The 17249-nt window shown below is 36.0% G+C and overlaps 1 protein-coding gene across 1 annotated transcript; it reads left to right on the top strand.

Annotated features, from left to right (window-relative positions):
* The first annotated feature begins 11377 nt into the window (after positions 1-11377).
* LOC119537019 (olfactory receptor 52N2-like) lies at positions 11378-17009 on the top strand. Its single transcript, XM_037839653.1, has 2 exons — positions 11378-12306; positions 16976-17009. Exons 1-2 carry the CDS (start codon positions 11378-11380, stop codon positions 17007-17009), a joined length of 963 nt encoding a protein of 320 aa, XP_037695581.1.
* Positions 17010-17249: the final 240 nt, after the last annotated feature.

Raw genomic sequence — 17249 nt, 5'->3', positions numbered from 1 at the left:
TGATGACTGACTCAATCTCTTTACTTGTGATTGGTTTGTTGAGGTCATCTATTTCTTCTTGAGTTAATGTTGGTTGTTTATGCTTTTCTAGGAAGTTGTCCATTTCATCAAAGTTGTCTAGTTTATTAGCATATAGTTGCTCATAGTATCTTCTCATTATCGCCTTAATTTCTGCAGGGTCGGTAGTTATATTTGCTTTCCCATTTCTGATTGCGTTTATTTGCATCTGCTCTCTCTTTTTTTTGTTAGCCTAGCCAGTGGTCCATCGATTTTATTGATTTTCTCAAAGAACCAACTTCTGGTTTTGTTGATTCTCTCTATAGTTTTCCTGTTCTCAATTGCATTTATTTCTGCTCTAATCTTTGTTATTTCTTCCCTTCTGCTTGCTTTGGGGTTAGTTTGCTGTTCTTTCTCTAATTCCTCCAGGTGAACAGTTAACTCTTCAATTTTTGCTCTCTCTTCTCTTTTAATATACACATTTAGGGCAATGCATTTCCCTCTCAGCACCACCTTTGCTGCATCCTATAAGTTTTGATATGTTGTGTTTTCATTGTCATTTGCCTCAAGGTATTTACTAATTTCTTTTGTAATGTCTTCCTTTACCCACTGGTTTTCTAAGAGGGTGTTGTTTAACCTCCATATGTTTGTGAATTTTATGACCTTCTGCCCTTTATTTATTTCCAACTTCATTCCATTGTGGTCTGAGAAAGTGTTTTGTATAATATCAATATTTTTATATTTGTTGAGACTTGCTTTGTGACCCAACATGTGGTCTATCCTAGAGAATGTTCCATGAGCACTTGAGAAAAAAGTGTATCCTGCTGTTGTAGGTGTAGTGTTCTATAAATGTCTGTCAAGTCTAGTTCATTTATCATACAATTCAACATCTCTGTTTCTTTAGTGATCCTCTGTCTAGATGTTTAATCCATTGATGAGAGTGGTGTATTGAAGTCTCCAACTATTATTGTAGAGGCATCTATTTCTCCTTTCAGTGATTGCAGTGTTTGCCTCATGAATTTTGGGGCATTCTGGCTTGGTGCATAAATATTTATGATTGTTATGTTTTCTTGATGAATTGACCCTTTTATTAATATATAGTGTCCTTCTTTGTCTCTTAACTGTCTTAGTTTTAAAGTCTAATTTGTCTGATATTAATATAGCTACTCCCACTTTTTTCTGGTTGTTGTTTGCATGAAATATCTTTTTCCAACCTTTCACTTTCAGTTTATTTTTGTCCTTGTGTCTAATGTGAGTTTCTTGTAGGCAGCATATAGATGGGTCCTGTTTTTAATCCCTTCTGCCAGTCTGTGTCTTTTTATTAGGGAGTTTAATCCATTTACATTTAGTGTTATTACTGTAAGGGCAGTACTTTCTACTACCATTTTGTTTTTTGGAATTCATATGTCATATCTTATTTTTTCCTCTCTCTCCTTTTACCTTTCCTGATAATCTTCATTTCTGCACTCTTCTCCAACTCTCTCTCTCCTGTCTTTTCCTATCAGCCTGTAGCACTCCATTTAGTATTTCTTGTAGTACTGGTCTCTTATTCACAAACTCTCTCAGTGTCTGTCTGAAAATGTTTTAATCTCTCCCTCATTTTTGAAGGAAAGTTTTGCTGGATATAGAATTCTTGGTTGGCAGTTTTTCTCTTTCAGTATCTTAAATATATCACGTCACTGTCTTCTTGCCTCCACGGTTTCTGTGGAGAAATCTGTACATAGTCTTATCAACCTTCCCTTGTATGTGATGGATCACTTTTCTCTTGCTGATTTCAGAATCCTCTCTTTGTGTTTGACATTGGACAATCTGAGCAGTAAGTGTCTTGGACTAGGTCTATTGGGATCTATTCTATTTGAGGTATACATTGTACTTCTTGAATCTCTAATTTTCTGTCTTTTATAAGAGTTGGAAAATTTTCAGTGAATATGTCTTCTATTACTCTTTCTGCCCCTTTTCCCCTCTATTCTCCTTCTGGGATACCCATAACACATATATTTTTGTGTTTCATGTTACACTCAGCTCCCTAAGACCCTGCTCATATTTTATCATTTTTTTCACCATCTGTTCTTTTGTGTGTATGAATTCGAATGACCTGTCTTCCAGTTAACTGATCCTTTCTTCTGCCTGTTCAAATCTACTGTTGTGTCCCTCCATTGTGTTTTTCATCTCCTCCACTGTGGCCTTCATTCCCATGAGTTCTGCCATTTGCTTTTTAACTTTATGAATTCTTCTTTATGGTTATCCAGTGTCTTCTTTATATCCTTCAGCTCTTTTGCTACATCTTCCTTCATTTCATTGAATTTATTTAGCATTAGTTGCCTCAACTCCTGTATCTCAGTTGAGCTATTATTTTGTTCCTTTGGCTGGTCCATATTTTCATGTTTCCTGGTATGGCTTGTTATCTTAAGTTGTCTAGGCATCTGATTTTCTTGATTAGTTTATTTTGGAGCTTGCTTTCTATCTTTTACCTAGGGGTTTTCTTGTTGGTTGGTTTTGTTCTCTGGCCTCTGTTATTCAGTTCAACTTATTCTAGACTTCTAACTTAGGTTCTATTTAGTTGATCAGAATTTTTCCCCTCTTGTTTTTTCTGTTTCTTGCTCTGCCTCTATGTAGCATTTTTGTGAGTGGGTCTACTATGGTTAACCCTAGTCAGATTTTTCCAGTCTACTGAGGCCCAGTTCTCATTGGGAGGGTATGGAGTTTTCCTGAGAATGAGAACCTCCTACGAGGCCTTTAGAATTGGTGCTTTTCCTCTCCTGTCCAGCAGGTGGCACTTGCCAGCCCACAGCTCCCCCACCAGTGTAAGGAGGTCTGGAGACTTTAGTTCTCTTGGTGACTTTGATCCTGTCGGGGGCATGGCTGACTGAAGCCAGAATCTGAATTCAAGCCCCTGGTGTCTGAGTTCCCAGAAGGAGGACTCCCAGTTGAGCTGGACCTCCCTCCACTCTCCCAATCCCCAGAACCCCAGTTGTCTTTCAGGGGCACTATTCCCTTCCCCCCTCTCCTCTTTGGTGCATCTCCAGCTAGATTCCTTGGTCAGCCTGAGTTGCCTATTAAAGACAGGGGATGGAGACCTTCAGTAGTGAATACAGAACTCAAAGACGCTGTGGGTACTCTGTATCCCCCCAAGCCCAGCCTAGTCCCTCAACCTGGGCTTTCTGATAGAAAATAACCACATATGTTACTTTTACATTAAAGAAAAATAGAAAAGAAAAACAGGAAAAAGAAAAAAGAAAAAAAAGGCATCTCTTTTAAACATTTTTCCCCAGCCTGGGAGTTTTGTCAGTGCCAGAATAGAGCATTTAAAGATATACTTTGGGCTATTGTCTGATAATTACTTTCCAATAGCTTCAGTTCCACCCCTGCTGAGGGCTATTGAAATGCAAAAGATAAGGGATCAGTGAGAAGCCAGAAGGGACAAAATGTAGGGGGAAAAAATTGGCTTTTTTGGCGACTGGGAACCGGTTCCCGCTTTTGCCCCCACTTCTAGGAGCCCAACCCTTCTTTAGCACCTCCAGCTCCCAAAATTAGTTAATTAATTTGTTAATTAATTCTGCAGTTGAGGCTGGGTTGAGCCCCCCTTCTTGCCCTCAGCAGACTGCTGTTTTTTGTTTTCTTTTTCCCCTTTCAGGGAGCCAGCAGCCAGACAGTCTGTGAGGTCTGGGTGGGGAGGGGCGCCAGAATCCTGGTCCGGGAAACTTACAATGTTCACTGGGATCTCAACTTTTCCTCCAATTCCAAACTTGTGTCCAATGTGTGACTGGTTACTGGAGACCTCGAAAACACTGTTTCATATAGTTCCTGGGTAATTGCCAGCTGCTCTAGGGGAGAGACAAAATTCTGCACCTCACCACTCCACCCTCTCGATGCATTCCAACCGGTATATTTTTATAATATAATTTTCACCTGTTTAGAAGCAAAACTGAGTTTTTAAACTACTAGCACTATAAAAGTGATCTCATGTAATAAAACACGTAGCATAAAGGACATGTCATCAATAAAATTGCTGTATCTTAGAATTATGATTTCTAGGATTTGGTAGGTTGTATTCATCAGGTATTTTCATTGAAACTGTATTAAAACCATATCAACAAGATCAAGAAATCACTTTTCCTAAAATGCCATTTACTAAACATATACAATTTGTTAAGTATGAAATACTTCATATATATCAGATATATGATTTATTTGAACTTTTACATCTAAATCATGGGATGTATATAATTACCCCATTTTACAGATAAAGAATATGAGCTATACAAACAGCAAGACTGGATGAGTCTTAAAACATTAAATTTTAATAACAATATGAACAGGTCGATGCATTGGGGTGGCATGAGTTGGGCCATGACAACAGGAATAACAGCAACAAAGTAGAACTGGAACATAAGCTTAAAAATCTGGAGAAATAACATTCAACAATTAGTCTATTTGAGGTACCTAACAACTTCAAATTCATTTTATGTCATTTTCCCCATTACAACCTCAAAAAGTTATGGGTAATCATGACAAATCATAACCCTGAAGGCTAAAATTCACAACTGAATTAGGACATCAGGCCAAAATTTCTGGGAAATTTAAAAAAAATTATAAAATAGATGATGATGGAAGAAAATCCTGCTTGATATTCTAGTTGGGGGATGGGATGAAAAGGAAAAGAAGATAAGGGGAGGAGGGGAGAGGAGAGGACTAGAAAGAAATGACAGAAGACACTGTTCCAAATTCCATCTCCAGCCCCAGAGGCAGGGTTGTGAGTAGAGCTCTGTGGGCTTGGTGAAAACGACCCAACCCTACTACCTCAACCCCAAGTGGTTTGATTGGATCTAGAACAAAATACCACACACAAAGGCACTCACACTCAAACTTCAATTTAGTTCAACTGCATTTCCTTTCAAACTATAAGAGCTATTAATGTTCCGAAAAGGAGCACAGAGGAAGGAATTATGAGGTAATACAAAGAAAAGTGAAAATTATCTTGCTCCTGCAGAATCTCCAGAACTATTTGGCCAACCACTTTTGACTGGTTATATATATGGATGTGTAGAGGTAAAGAAAATGGAACAAACAACAAAGAAAAGCAGTACAGAGGAATGGCTGACACATGTCAAGTATCTAGTAACAGTTAGGCTTTGTTTTACTGAATTGGCAAAATTCAGACAAAAATATAACTGAAATCTTATCTCACTCTTTCCCTGATTTCTGTCTGCCAGTATCAATGAATGAAAAAATTTACCTTTTATCTTGAAGTGAAAAAAGCATAGATTCCTATTCTTTCTCAAGAAAACTTAAAGCTATTTCCAAAGCAACTTCGTAGAAAAAGTTAAAAATGGAAAAGATTGCACAAGGATGAATTAACATTTTGTGTGCTGACTAGAGATGAGAATTTTGAGTTTAAAGACTTCTGTATCTGAGGTTAGGTGTGAAAGTCATTTCAGTGAAAAGAGGATTGATACTGCTCTGGGATTCTCTGATTCCTTTGGAGCAATTAATATTTGTAGAAATTAGATAATTGGCTAGATGCACCTATCTACCTGTGTGGTAATTTCATGTTAGATGGTCAAGGCACAGCTTTCTTTATTCAACTCATATTATCTTCGTGTACATGGGCACACTTTAAACCCCTAGATAACAATAGGGCACAAAGAGTTTATAAGCAAATGTGCATGGGGTTGGGGGTGCAAAGTTGTGCTGGAGCTCTGGGGAGGAAGAGTTGGTGTAAATGTGGAATGGAGCATTTTTCAAAGACAGTTGCCTAGGAAAAATACTGCACCTTGGGGTAGAGGTAAAATGACTGCATTTACTGCAGGGAATATTAGGGTCATAAGATAGTAAAATCAAGAAGAAAAATGTGGAAGAGAGAAAAGGGTAGAAGGAGCACAAGGAAGAGGAGGAGATAAATGAAAATACCAGAGGGCTTAACACAACTTGATCACTTGATTATTGTATAAGAGGTGGTATCCATGAGCAAGAACAAATAATAAGTTTAAGGAAAGGAAGGGGGGAGATTCTGGGAGGTAAAATTATTCTCTACTTCTTAATACTTCAGGCATAGGGATTTCTTTGGACTAACATTCCACTAGTCATATAGGAAACTCTGGACATATATGCACCAGACTTCAGTATGTAACGGCATTTGCTTCTGAGGGCTGAGGTCAACACTGAGGCAGTCAGTGGTCAGCTCCTCGGGTATAGTCTTGCATTTGTCTCTCCTGCCTGCAGGATGAGCCAGCCCATCTCGATCAGGGGCAAATTATAATCAAGCCTTTCTGGCTGAAGAGCCAGAGTCTTATTTTCCCAGCTGTATATCATAAAATTGTTGGCATTTGGTCTCAACTTCCTTGCCTCCTGTTTGATTCAGTTTGCTCTGAACTGGGGAGGAAAGGATAGGGTTGTCTTCAATAGGCCTTCTAAAATCCTAAGTGTTAAAAAGAAATTAGGATAAGGTGGAAAGAATTGGATGAGGGAAAATCAAATAAAGCAAACACACAATTGCATAATTGGTAGATGTTAATGTCATAGGCATAAATAACAAATATCAGAAAAGGCTTCGAGAAGAAATTAGTGTTTAAACTGATACTGAAGAATAAGCTGGTGTTAATGAGGTAGAAGAAAGATAAGAGACATAAATTATTCCAGGAAGGTTTAACAACCTGCACAGAGTTATGAAGAACTAACATGCCATACTTAAGGAATTGAAAACATCATTTTTGGACTCCATGGTAAGAAAAAGAGAGAGACAATGAAAAGTATTAAACAGATGAAGGACAGAAGCTTTCTATTTTAGAATAATAATTTTTGCTTTAATGCAGAACATTGAGAAAATAATTTTTCAAAATAAACTACTGGAAAAAGTGACTAAACATGGAAAAAATCAAGCAAACCTTTGACTGACTGCCTATCATATACTTCTTACGTAAACATTTAAAAATTAAAAATGAAATTCATGAAAACTGGAAATGAAAAAAAAATTAGTTCTTTTAAGAATGGGCCAGTTATGTTATGTTACTGCTTAAACTTATGAGCAAAAGTGGTAGATTATAAGTCCCCACCCAGACCTGTCACTTCTCTCTTTAAAAAGTTCCTGATGTAACTGAAAAAAAAAAATTTAGGGAACAAGGACCCCAGATTAAGAAGCCCCAATCTATATTTAACCAAAGGTTCATCCCAATCCTCATTTCCTAAAATTTTAGATCTAAGAGAAAAGAATATACATGAGATCCACCCATATTTTTGTAATTTAGTTGCATTGATTTAGTTAACAAAATAATTTTATATGTATGATATTGTTTCCCGTTCTTCTATTTTTTCTATAGTAGAGAACATGTTTATTTATGGAATGATCATGAATAAAATACAGAATTCCCATATAACACCTTATTTTTAACACCTCTCATTGATGTGGAACATTTGTTACAATTGATGATAGTACATTTTTATAATTTTAAATATAGTCCATGTTTCACGTTAGGGTTCACTGTTTGTGTAGTTTAGTTCCATGAATTTTTACAAAAAATTTATTGTTGCCATATATACAATCTAACATTTCCCCTTTTAATCACAGATAGATAATAAATTAGGTTCACAATGTTGTGCTACCATGACAACCGTCTAGTATCAAAACATTTCCATCATTCCAATCAGGAACACTGTATATTGAAGCCTTAATTTCCCATTCCCTATCCCTACCTCAACCCCTGGTAACCTATATTCTACATTCTGAATCTAAGAATTTCTTTATTCTAATTATTTCAAATCAGTGAGATCATACAATATTTATTGTTTTGTGCCTGCCTTATTTCACTCAGCATGATTCTTCAAGTTTCAGCCATGTTGTTGCATACATCAATACGTCATTCCTTCTTACAGCTGAATAATCCATTGAATGTGTATAGCAATGTTTTATTTATCTATTCATCAGCTGATGGACACTTGGATTGCTTTCATCTTTTGGCAATTGTGAATAATGCCACTATGAACATGGGTGTGCAAATATCTGATTGAGTCCCTGCTTTCATTTCTTTTGGGTATATACCTAGTGTGGGATTGCCAAATCATATGGTAGTTCTAGACTTACTTTTCTGAGGAATCACCAAACTGTCTACTGCTTTGAACAAATTAAAGCTTCTATACGCAAATGAAAGTTTTCTTTACATGTAGTCACCTTGGGAGCCTTTGTACTCCTTTCTAATAATACTACAGTAAAAACTAAATGAAACAATAACAGCAATGGTAAAATGGTGATATATTAGATATTTTATAAGTCTTATATAGGAAACTTCCGGAATTATATGCACCAGACTTTAGTCTTTAATAGGGTTTGTTTCTGAGGGGAAAGTTGAGAGGTGAGTGTGTGGCAGTGGTGCAACTTTTGCTTTCTGTTTCATAAATTTCCAAAAAAACGCAGGGAAAATAAAATAAGATACTAATAAAATTTAAAGGTGACTACTGTGGAGAAATACTTGAAAACTATGACAGAAAATGGGTTCATATATTTACTATTGAGAAGCACCTAGCCATCAATAAAATAAACACACCTCCCCTGAAAATCGGCAAGGCAGTGAATGAATAATCGTATGATGAGAAAAAACATTGACAAAAATGTTTGAAAAAAATACATAATCAGTACTAATGAAGTAATTTGAATTAAATTTAAAACAAAATGGGATAGTATTCCCACTAGTCTAGCCAGAGGGAAGAAAGCATATAATAATTAGTACTTACAGAGCAACAGTCCACTCACCGTGTATAGAAGGAAACATAAACGCAAATTTTATGCAGATATTTTTCAAGTTTATCAACAAACTTGAATTGCTCATGTCTTTGTCCATGTGATTTTAATCCTACTGTGAGTTACAAGAAGACATGAAGAATCAGTGATGTTAACAAAGCGGATTAGGATATTCTTAGAACTATTTGTGATAACAAAAATTCAAAATGATTTAAATATTCAAGAGTAATGCAATGCTCAATTAAATTTGGCATAACTACAGAATGGGAAGAAGTATACAAAACTCCATTTGGTTTGAATTTTATAAAAAAGAAAGCAGAATATTTTACATAGTTACAAAATGATTGAAAGAAATACAGAATTTTTTTTACAGTGATTAATCCTCTGCTGTGGGATTAAAAGTGATTTTCCATCTCTCTATTAAACATGACTGTAGTTTCCAGATTTTCTACATTGAGGACATATTTCTTTTTAAATTAGAAAAAAATAACTTTTGAAAAAGTGTGTTTATCATCAACAGACCTGGTGGCTACATTTCCCATTTCAGAAAAGGCATTACATTTCATTTTTCTCTATTCAAAAACTTCTAAAAACTGATGTATTTCCACAATGCCCAAAATCTATTACTTTTCAAACAGACCCCTCTGAAACATCTCATCGTGAAGACTCAATCGACATGGGACATTATGCTAGAAATTCCTCAGGGAAATTAAAACTCTATGTAAGAAGATGCCATTCCAGATTTTGAAGAACGCCTAAGAATTCTCAGCCATGCGTAAGGGTTAATTGTGACTAGTACTGAGGTAAGTTTGGGGAATTTTCAAAAATGCTTGCCTTAGGAAAATGCAAAAACATTCCTGGCTAAGAATACAATAGCTTGGAATATGGGGACAGTTAACAAGAGGTAATGTTAGCAAGAGTCTATTTCTCTTTTCCTTTCACCTCTTAAGAGTAATAGGTCTTTTTCTCTTTGGTTAATTTCCTCTGGAATTAGTCTCATGTTTTTAAGTGATCCCAGTCATTTCATCATGTTATATACAAAAATGCTGAAGGAATGGTAATTTTGTTATTTAAATTTCTCTGATCTGGGAATACGAAAAGTTTGTTTCTTCATGCAGTGACAATTCTGGAGAGGGATTTTGAGACTTCCCTTATAGTAAGGGATAGCTTATTTCACACTCAGCATAGGAACCAGAGAACAGGATCCTCTGAAACTTGTAGTTCCTTTGCATTTTCTTCTCTCCAAGGTGGCTTCCGGGCACCAAGGGTAGTAGCAACAGGACAGCACCAAAGGTAGTAGCAACAGGACAGCACCAATAGTAATTAACAGAATGTTCAAATCGCAGGAATCTTTGCCTTGTGGCTTCAGAGCCACGTAATGCTCGCCAGCACCCTGCGAGTATCTACTTAGTCCTTTCAGAGGGCAGAGGTCTTTGGCATCGGCTCTGCTGATTGGGAGAGCTCAGGTTCTACTCCAATTGTCTTTTTTCAAGTAAAATAAGTATTTTAACCAGTAGGAAGCTTCGATTTTTCTCACAGACTCCTGAATCTGTAAATTCCTTCAAATATCATGTAATCCTTTCTACTATTGCTCTAAGAAATAGCAACCTAAAGAAATGGTAATATCTTTTGTGCTGAGTCCCTTTCCAGTTATAATGAAAGAGATGTTATTAACAATAAGACAGTAGAGTCATTAATCTTTAGAACTTTCAGGGCTTCTTGGCTCTAATTCTGATATTAAGGATGGATAGGGAACAAAAACGCAAAAACAATGAGAAGACAGAGAATCCGGAAGGAAAGGATGCTATATCTGTTTGCATTCAAAAGTCTTAATAAAATCTTCATTAAAATTTAAAAAACTTGCTAATGATATGGAAATGTAAATATTTTTATTCTACTTGGTGAAGAACTTCCTTTGCAGTTTCACTTAGAGAAAAAACAAGATATTGACATTAAACAAACAGCTTCAAGTATCAGACATACCAAATCCTTCATAACTAAAACATTGATCCATTCAACTATTTTATTGAGGATCTACAATTTATGAAACTGAGCAATTTATATGAGACATTATTGTAAAATACATGGAGCATAAAAGTTCTTCACATTTTTCAAGACAGGTCAAAAGTGTTAATGTTTGAAACTTTTAAAACTGGAAGGTTAGACTGCTGATAGTATGAAAATGACTGGTCAGATTAGGGTGTTCATCTAAATATAGCCACATGATTTTAGTGACAAGATTCAGGTACAGTTAACATGGGAAGAAACTAGGAGGACAGAACAGAAATGACTTCTTGGAAGGAGGAAGAAAATTGAAGCCCAGAACATAACTTGTTGGAATGTATTAAATACAGGAGGTATGCTGTACAGTGATGTGAAAAGTATGGATAGTTCCTTAGATAAAGTATGCAACAGAATATCAAGTAGCGTAAAACTGTACAGTTTAATTATTTTTGTATGTCACTGTTAAAAGACTCTTGCTACAGCTGGAAAAATAAAAACCTGGTTACAAATAGTGTCTGTGACATTTCTGGGTAAGATTTTCCAGACTACACGCCCTTACCTGCTCTCTAACTCTACTTCTCTCTCTTCTATACAGAAAGCGATTGCTGTTAAAGAATGTGATATGCTCCCCTCCTGTCTGCCATTATGTCTGCAGCCAACAGCTCCAGCCTGACCCCAGGATTCTTTATCTTGAATGGTGTTCCTGGGCTGGAAGCTGCACACATCTGGATCTCCCTGCCATTCTGCTTCATGTACATCATTGCTGTACTGGGGAACTGTGGGATCATCTACCTCATCAGCCATGAGGAGGCTCTGCACCGGCCCATGTACTATTTCCTGGCATTGCTCTCCTTCACAGATGTCACTTGGTGCACCACCACTGTACCCAATATGCTGTGCATATTCTGGTTCAACCTCAAAGAGATTGACTTTAATGCCTGCCTGGCTCAGATGTTTTTTGTCCACATGTTGACTGGGATGGAGTCTGGCGTGCTCATGCTCATGGCCCTGGACCGCTACGTGGCCATCTGCTACCCCTTACGCTACACCACCATCCTCACCAGCCATGTCATTGCCAAGGCTGGGTTTGCCACCTTCCTGAGGGGTGTGATCCTTATCATCCCATTCACTTTCCTCATTAAGTGGCTGCCCTACTGCCGGGGCAACTTCATTCCCCACACCTACTGTGACCACATGTCTGTGGCCAAAGTGTCCTGTGGCAATTTTAAGGTGAATGCGATATACGGCTTGATGGTTGCTCTCCTGATTGGTGGCTTTGACATCTTTTGTATCTTCGTGTCTTACACCATGATCTTGCAGGCAGTGGTGAGTCTATCATCAGTAGCTGCTCGACACAAGGCCTTCAGTACCTGTACATCTCATATCTGTGCCATTGTCATCACCTATGTCCCAGCGTTTTTCACATTTTTCACACACCGTTTTGGGGAACAAAATATACCCCACCACATACACATCATTGTGGCCAATCTTTATCTGCTACTGCCACCTACAATGAACCCAATTGTTTATGGTATCAAGACCAAGCAGATTCGGGAAGTTGTGATCAAATTTTTATTTGGAGAGAGACTGTCTTTACCTAAGACAAACAAACAATAATTTAGGACCATTTCTTTGGGCGGGGGGGAAAGAATGGAAAAAAAATTTGTAAAATATCTGAGTGAACTGGTATTAAAAACATATGTCATTCTAATATATACATTTACTAAAGCCTTTGCAAGTATAGATTTTGAAATGTTTCTGATAAGCAAAGATTTCCTGAAAAAGAGAAAGCAGAATAAAGATGTAATCTACCCATTCCATTTAGATCATATATTTTACATAAGAGTTATAGACTTACATGTCTAGGGGGAACAGACAAGTAATAAAAGGAAGGGCACAGGCATGCTGTCAATGTATACATTTACTATAAGAAAAGGAGGCAATTTTGACCTAGAGCAAGCAAATGCCCTCCAAAAAACAAATCCTACTCAGTGCATTTTTGCCATGAAGCAATGTGAGCCCAGTGTTGCAATATTTTCCAGTATTTTAAAGGCAAACTAGATTCAGATGTTTTGTGAAATCTCCCAATTTTAATTGTTGGCTAAATGTCTTTAAAAATATTCTACAGTTCATACAAAACATGTCTGAGTGTTCTATTTTTCCCATGTCATCAGTTTGTGAACTCCATTTATAATGGACCTAAACCACATAATTGTCATGTTATCAGCCAATATTAAATTACTGCTCTCTGTTGCAATTCATTTATTCATTCACTTATTCACTCTATTTTTCATTCAACAGATTCTCACTTAGATCCTATTACTGGTCATACCTTGAGTTTAATGAAAAGAAAACAGAGTTGAATGTCATACGGTTACTCTCCTCATGGTGCTCAGAATCTTTACTCTGGTCAGAGATATATCAGAAAACTAAAAAGAAAAAACACTTATGAAGGAAAGGGGGAAGATGGCAAAAAAAAAGGATGTGATACGGTGGGAGCACAAGGTTAGAGTAGAAAACAGTTTGGTAAATAGAATATGAGTTTTGGATTCAGATAATCTGAAGGTTTAAATCTTGCCTTTTAATTTCTACACTTTAAAAATTGGACAGGCCACTTACTCTAAATGACAGCTTCTATATATTTTTTCAAATGTGAAAAATAAACTTAAAACAAAGAGTTATGTGGCTGATTAAATATTCTAATGCCAAAAAACACAACCACAATATAATTGCTGATATATAATAGCCACTTAATAAATTATGGTTGATAATATTATTATCAGCAATCAATTTCAACTCTGATTCATCCTTAGAAGCATCGTAGTTTAAAGAAATATCTTTATAATTGCATGGGCTGTAAAAATCAATTTATATAGGCCAGCTTTTATTGAGTTTTCAATATTTATCAACAAAGTTTTCTGGGTATCTTCTATGTACCTGTATTCATGTTCTGTACCAAGAAATGTAAATGAATTCAGAAACACTAATGGGTTCCTAGTTGAGTAGAGGATACAAAACAAAATGGAATAATTATTCTAAATAAATTGCTGAATGGAGATTATTACAAAATTCATGGGAACTTAGAGAAAGCTCATTGATATGTCTTTGAGGTGGTGACTAAAGTCTTCCCAGAGGAGGTAGTAAGTACATGAAAATTATATGTATACATATTCCAGGAGAAGCAGCAGATAAGAATTACTTTGAACAAAAATGGAATAATACTAAGGTTGAACAAGAATAGCATGTTTCAGCTACAAATATTTTAGTATGTCTCTTTGGAGGTAAAAGAGAAAGGAGATGGAGGAGCAGAAGATGGAACGAGAAAGACAGTCAGAGGCCCTAACAGAAAGTGCTTTACCTGTGAATCCTTTCAAGACCCCCAGGCCTGCCAAGCTCTGCTCTTCACCTTTGACTGATAACAGGGGACTCAGAATTATCCTCAACCCTGAGGCAGACTGCTCATATCTTCAGCACATCCTCTGCTTGATAAGTCACCCTTCCTTCTCCTTTTTCCTGTTCCAACTTCCTGCTTCTTCATAAAAACTCCATTTTTCTCTCACTTTCTACCCATGTCTTCAGTGACCTTTCCAAGCTCCTTCTCAGCATTCAAGGCATTCCTGTGTGAACTGGAGATACCTCATGCCTTCCTACATACTTACTTCCTTTTAAGGGATTGACTGCTTCCCCCACAGAAAATGGTTTTCAAGGTAATTATAAAATAATAATAAAACAATATACATAGCAATTACAATTTGCCAGGTATTTTTAAAATTATTGTATATTCATTTGATCTGGAAAAGAATTCTATAGGTTTGCTACTATTTTTATGCCTATTATACAGACAAGCAAACTGAAGCATAGAGAAGTTAATAACTTAATGAAAGTCACATAGCCAGCAAGTGGCAGTGCCTGGATTGTAAACAGGGTGCCTGGTTCCAGAATCTTTGATTTGAATGATGAAATATACTTCCACAGTAATCATTTCTTCAAGCCATTAAAAAACTTGAAGTATTTGGAGTATATTCATTATGATTGGGATGAGGATAAGACCTCAGATGATGACCCTGCATAAGCCTTTTGAGAGAACAGCTTACTAGCATATGGAGAGCTAACATCAAATTCTTAAATGTTTCTCAAAGTACTTCACAAACGCACACTGTCTCATGACCAAACACCATTACTGCTCATTTTCTAACTCACCCTAACAAATGTTTCCTACAGAAAGCCTGAAAACAAGTTTTAGCAATGAAATACTTTATTTCATAAGGTTGGATTTGCTCTTACTGTGAATGGGGCACCAGTTCCTTGCTCAAATGTCACCATATCAAAGATGTCTACCCTGACCATCAGACTTACAAGTTCCCTTCATCCTGCACTCATTTTTTTTCATAGCACATATCTGCTCCTAATTTTTATCAATTTCTACACTTTTACTCTTTATTGGATGTCCTCCCCCACTCTTCTCTCTAGGGTATTAGCTCAATGAAGGCAGAGATCTTTACCTGATATGTATACTTATGTGCCTCAAGCACCTGGATGATTATCTGCCACATGGTAGGTGAAATGAAAGCATATCACCTGGGACCTAACCTAGACAGGGTGGGTAGGAAACTCATTGCTAGAAAGAGACATTTAAATAACCACCTGTAAGTAGAGAAAGAGCCAATCAGGCAAGCAGGTAAAAAGATCCATATTTGACTTAACATCTTTTTTAAAAAAGTGATTATACATGAATGGTTATACCTCTCATTTTATTTCACAACACACTATGAACTTTTTTTCAAACTGTTAAGTATACTTGCAATTTATCATTTTTGTTTCAGATACTGATCATACATTTTGTTTCATATATTGGTCACATATGCACAAAATCCAACATTTCAAATTAACAAATTGCATGCAGTGAAATAAAATCTGCCACAACCTAATTCCTCTCTTTGGAGACAACCACCATAATCAAGTCTTGCCCATTCTTCCAAATTTCAAATTCTTCCATGTAAAATGTTTTTATAAATCTAAATGGTTAACATACTCAACAATGCACTTTTTCTTTAATAATATATCTTGTTATCCCTATATCCCATATCCCTATATATGGATGTATATTATATACTCTTCTCTTGTACATCCATAATTTTTCCAAGCAATGTTGCAGTGCATACAATTAACATACCTAATTTTGCTTATATGAAGTTTAAAAATATTCCTAAAGAAATTTCTGGGTCAAAAGGCATCTTTCATTTCTTCATAGGTTATACCAAATTGCATCTCAACAAGCAAAGTACAAGATCAACTTTTTCCCTACATCCCTTTAAGTTATGTTTTAATACTTTTTCAAATATTTGCCATGTGGAGAGGCAAAATAATATATTCTTATCATTTATAGTTTTCTTATTTTCAATTGTTATACATATTCCCATATTAATATGAATGCTTTGTGTTTATTTTTATGTGAACTACCTACTTATATCTATGCCTTATGATTTAAATTGGACTTTTAAAAATGATTTTATAGAGCTCTTTACTTATTAAGGTATTTCTTCCCTTGCCTGTGATCTGAGGAACCTCTATCCATCTCCTCAGTTTCTCTTCTGATTTTGTATATGGTGATTTTTATCACAAGGAATTTTTTAAAGAGTCAAATTTATCAATCGTTCTTCTCCTTTAATGACTACGAAGTTTTATCTCAGGTTTATAATGGATTTTGCTATTCTGAGATCATTAAAAGAAAAATATTCTGTCATTTTTTCTACATTATTTCTTTCATTTTTAACCTTCAAGTTTTTTATAAGTGAAATATAATACATGTGCAAAGCAGTCCTCAAACTCAACAAATTTTCAACCTCCATGTAACCACCATACAGGTCAAGAAGTGGAAACCACCAGAAGTCACTCTCATGACTGTTTTGCTTATTACCTTTTCATCCTCTCCCCTAGATGGTAACCACTATCCTAACTTTCTTTGTCAATACGTAATTGATATTCTCAGTATACTTTTATCATTTGCTTTCTTCCCTAAATGTTGCAATTTAGTTTGATATATTCTGCTATCTTTTCTATAGAAATAGAATTGAACAGTATGTATTCTTCTGTGTCTAGCTACTTTGCTCAATATAAGTCATCCATGTTGTTGCACATATCCGTGATTTACTACTCTGCCTCATTTAATTGACATATCATATCACATGATGAGCCCGTATTCAAAAACTGTGAAAGTAAATTCTACCCTTTCAGTGGGAAAACTTCAAAGTCACAACGCAAAGCACATGGATATTAAGAGAAAGGAATATCTGAGCCATTGATTTACCACAGTCTGCCTTCGATATCACAAATAATCATGTCTCACCCACCACATACCAAATATATTTATCCCCATCCCAGGGACACTGAAATCTAATCCAATCTAAAAATTAGTTTTGAAATTCAAGATAAATTAATTGACTTCAAGTATGAACACAGTTCCTCTTGATTCTCAGCATATCAATAAAGCCATTTTTATAAAGAATTAAACAACAAA

This window comes from Choloepus didactylus, chromosome 6 (genome assembly GCF_015220235.1).
Source record: "Choloepus didactylus isolate mChoDid1 chromosome 6, mChoDid1.pri, whole genome shotgun sequence".
In the NCBI taxonomy this organism is placed as follows: Eukaryota; Metazoa; Chordata; class Mammalia; order Pilosa; family Megalonychidae; genus Choloepus; species Choloepus didactylus.
Note: the sequence above shows the minus strand (reverse complement) of the source record. Positions and strands in the feature narration are given on the sequence as shown.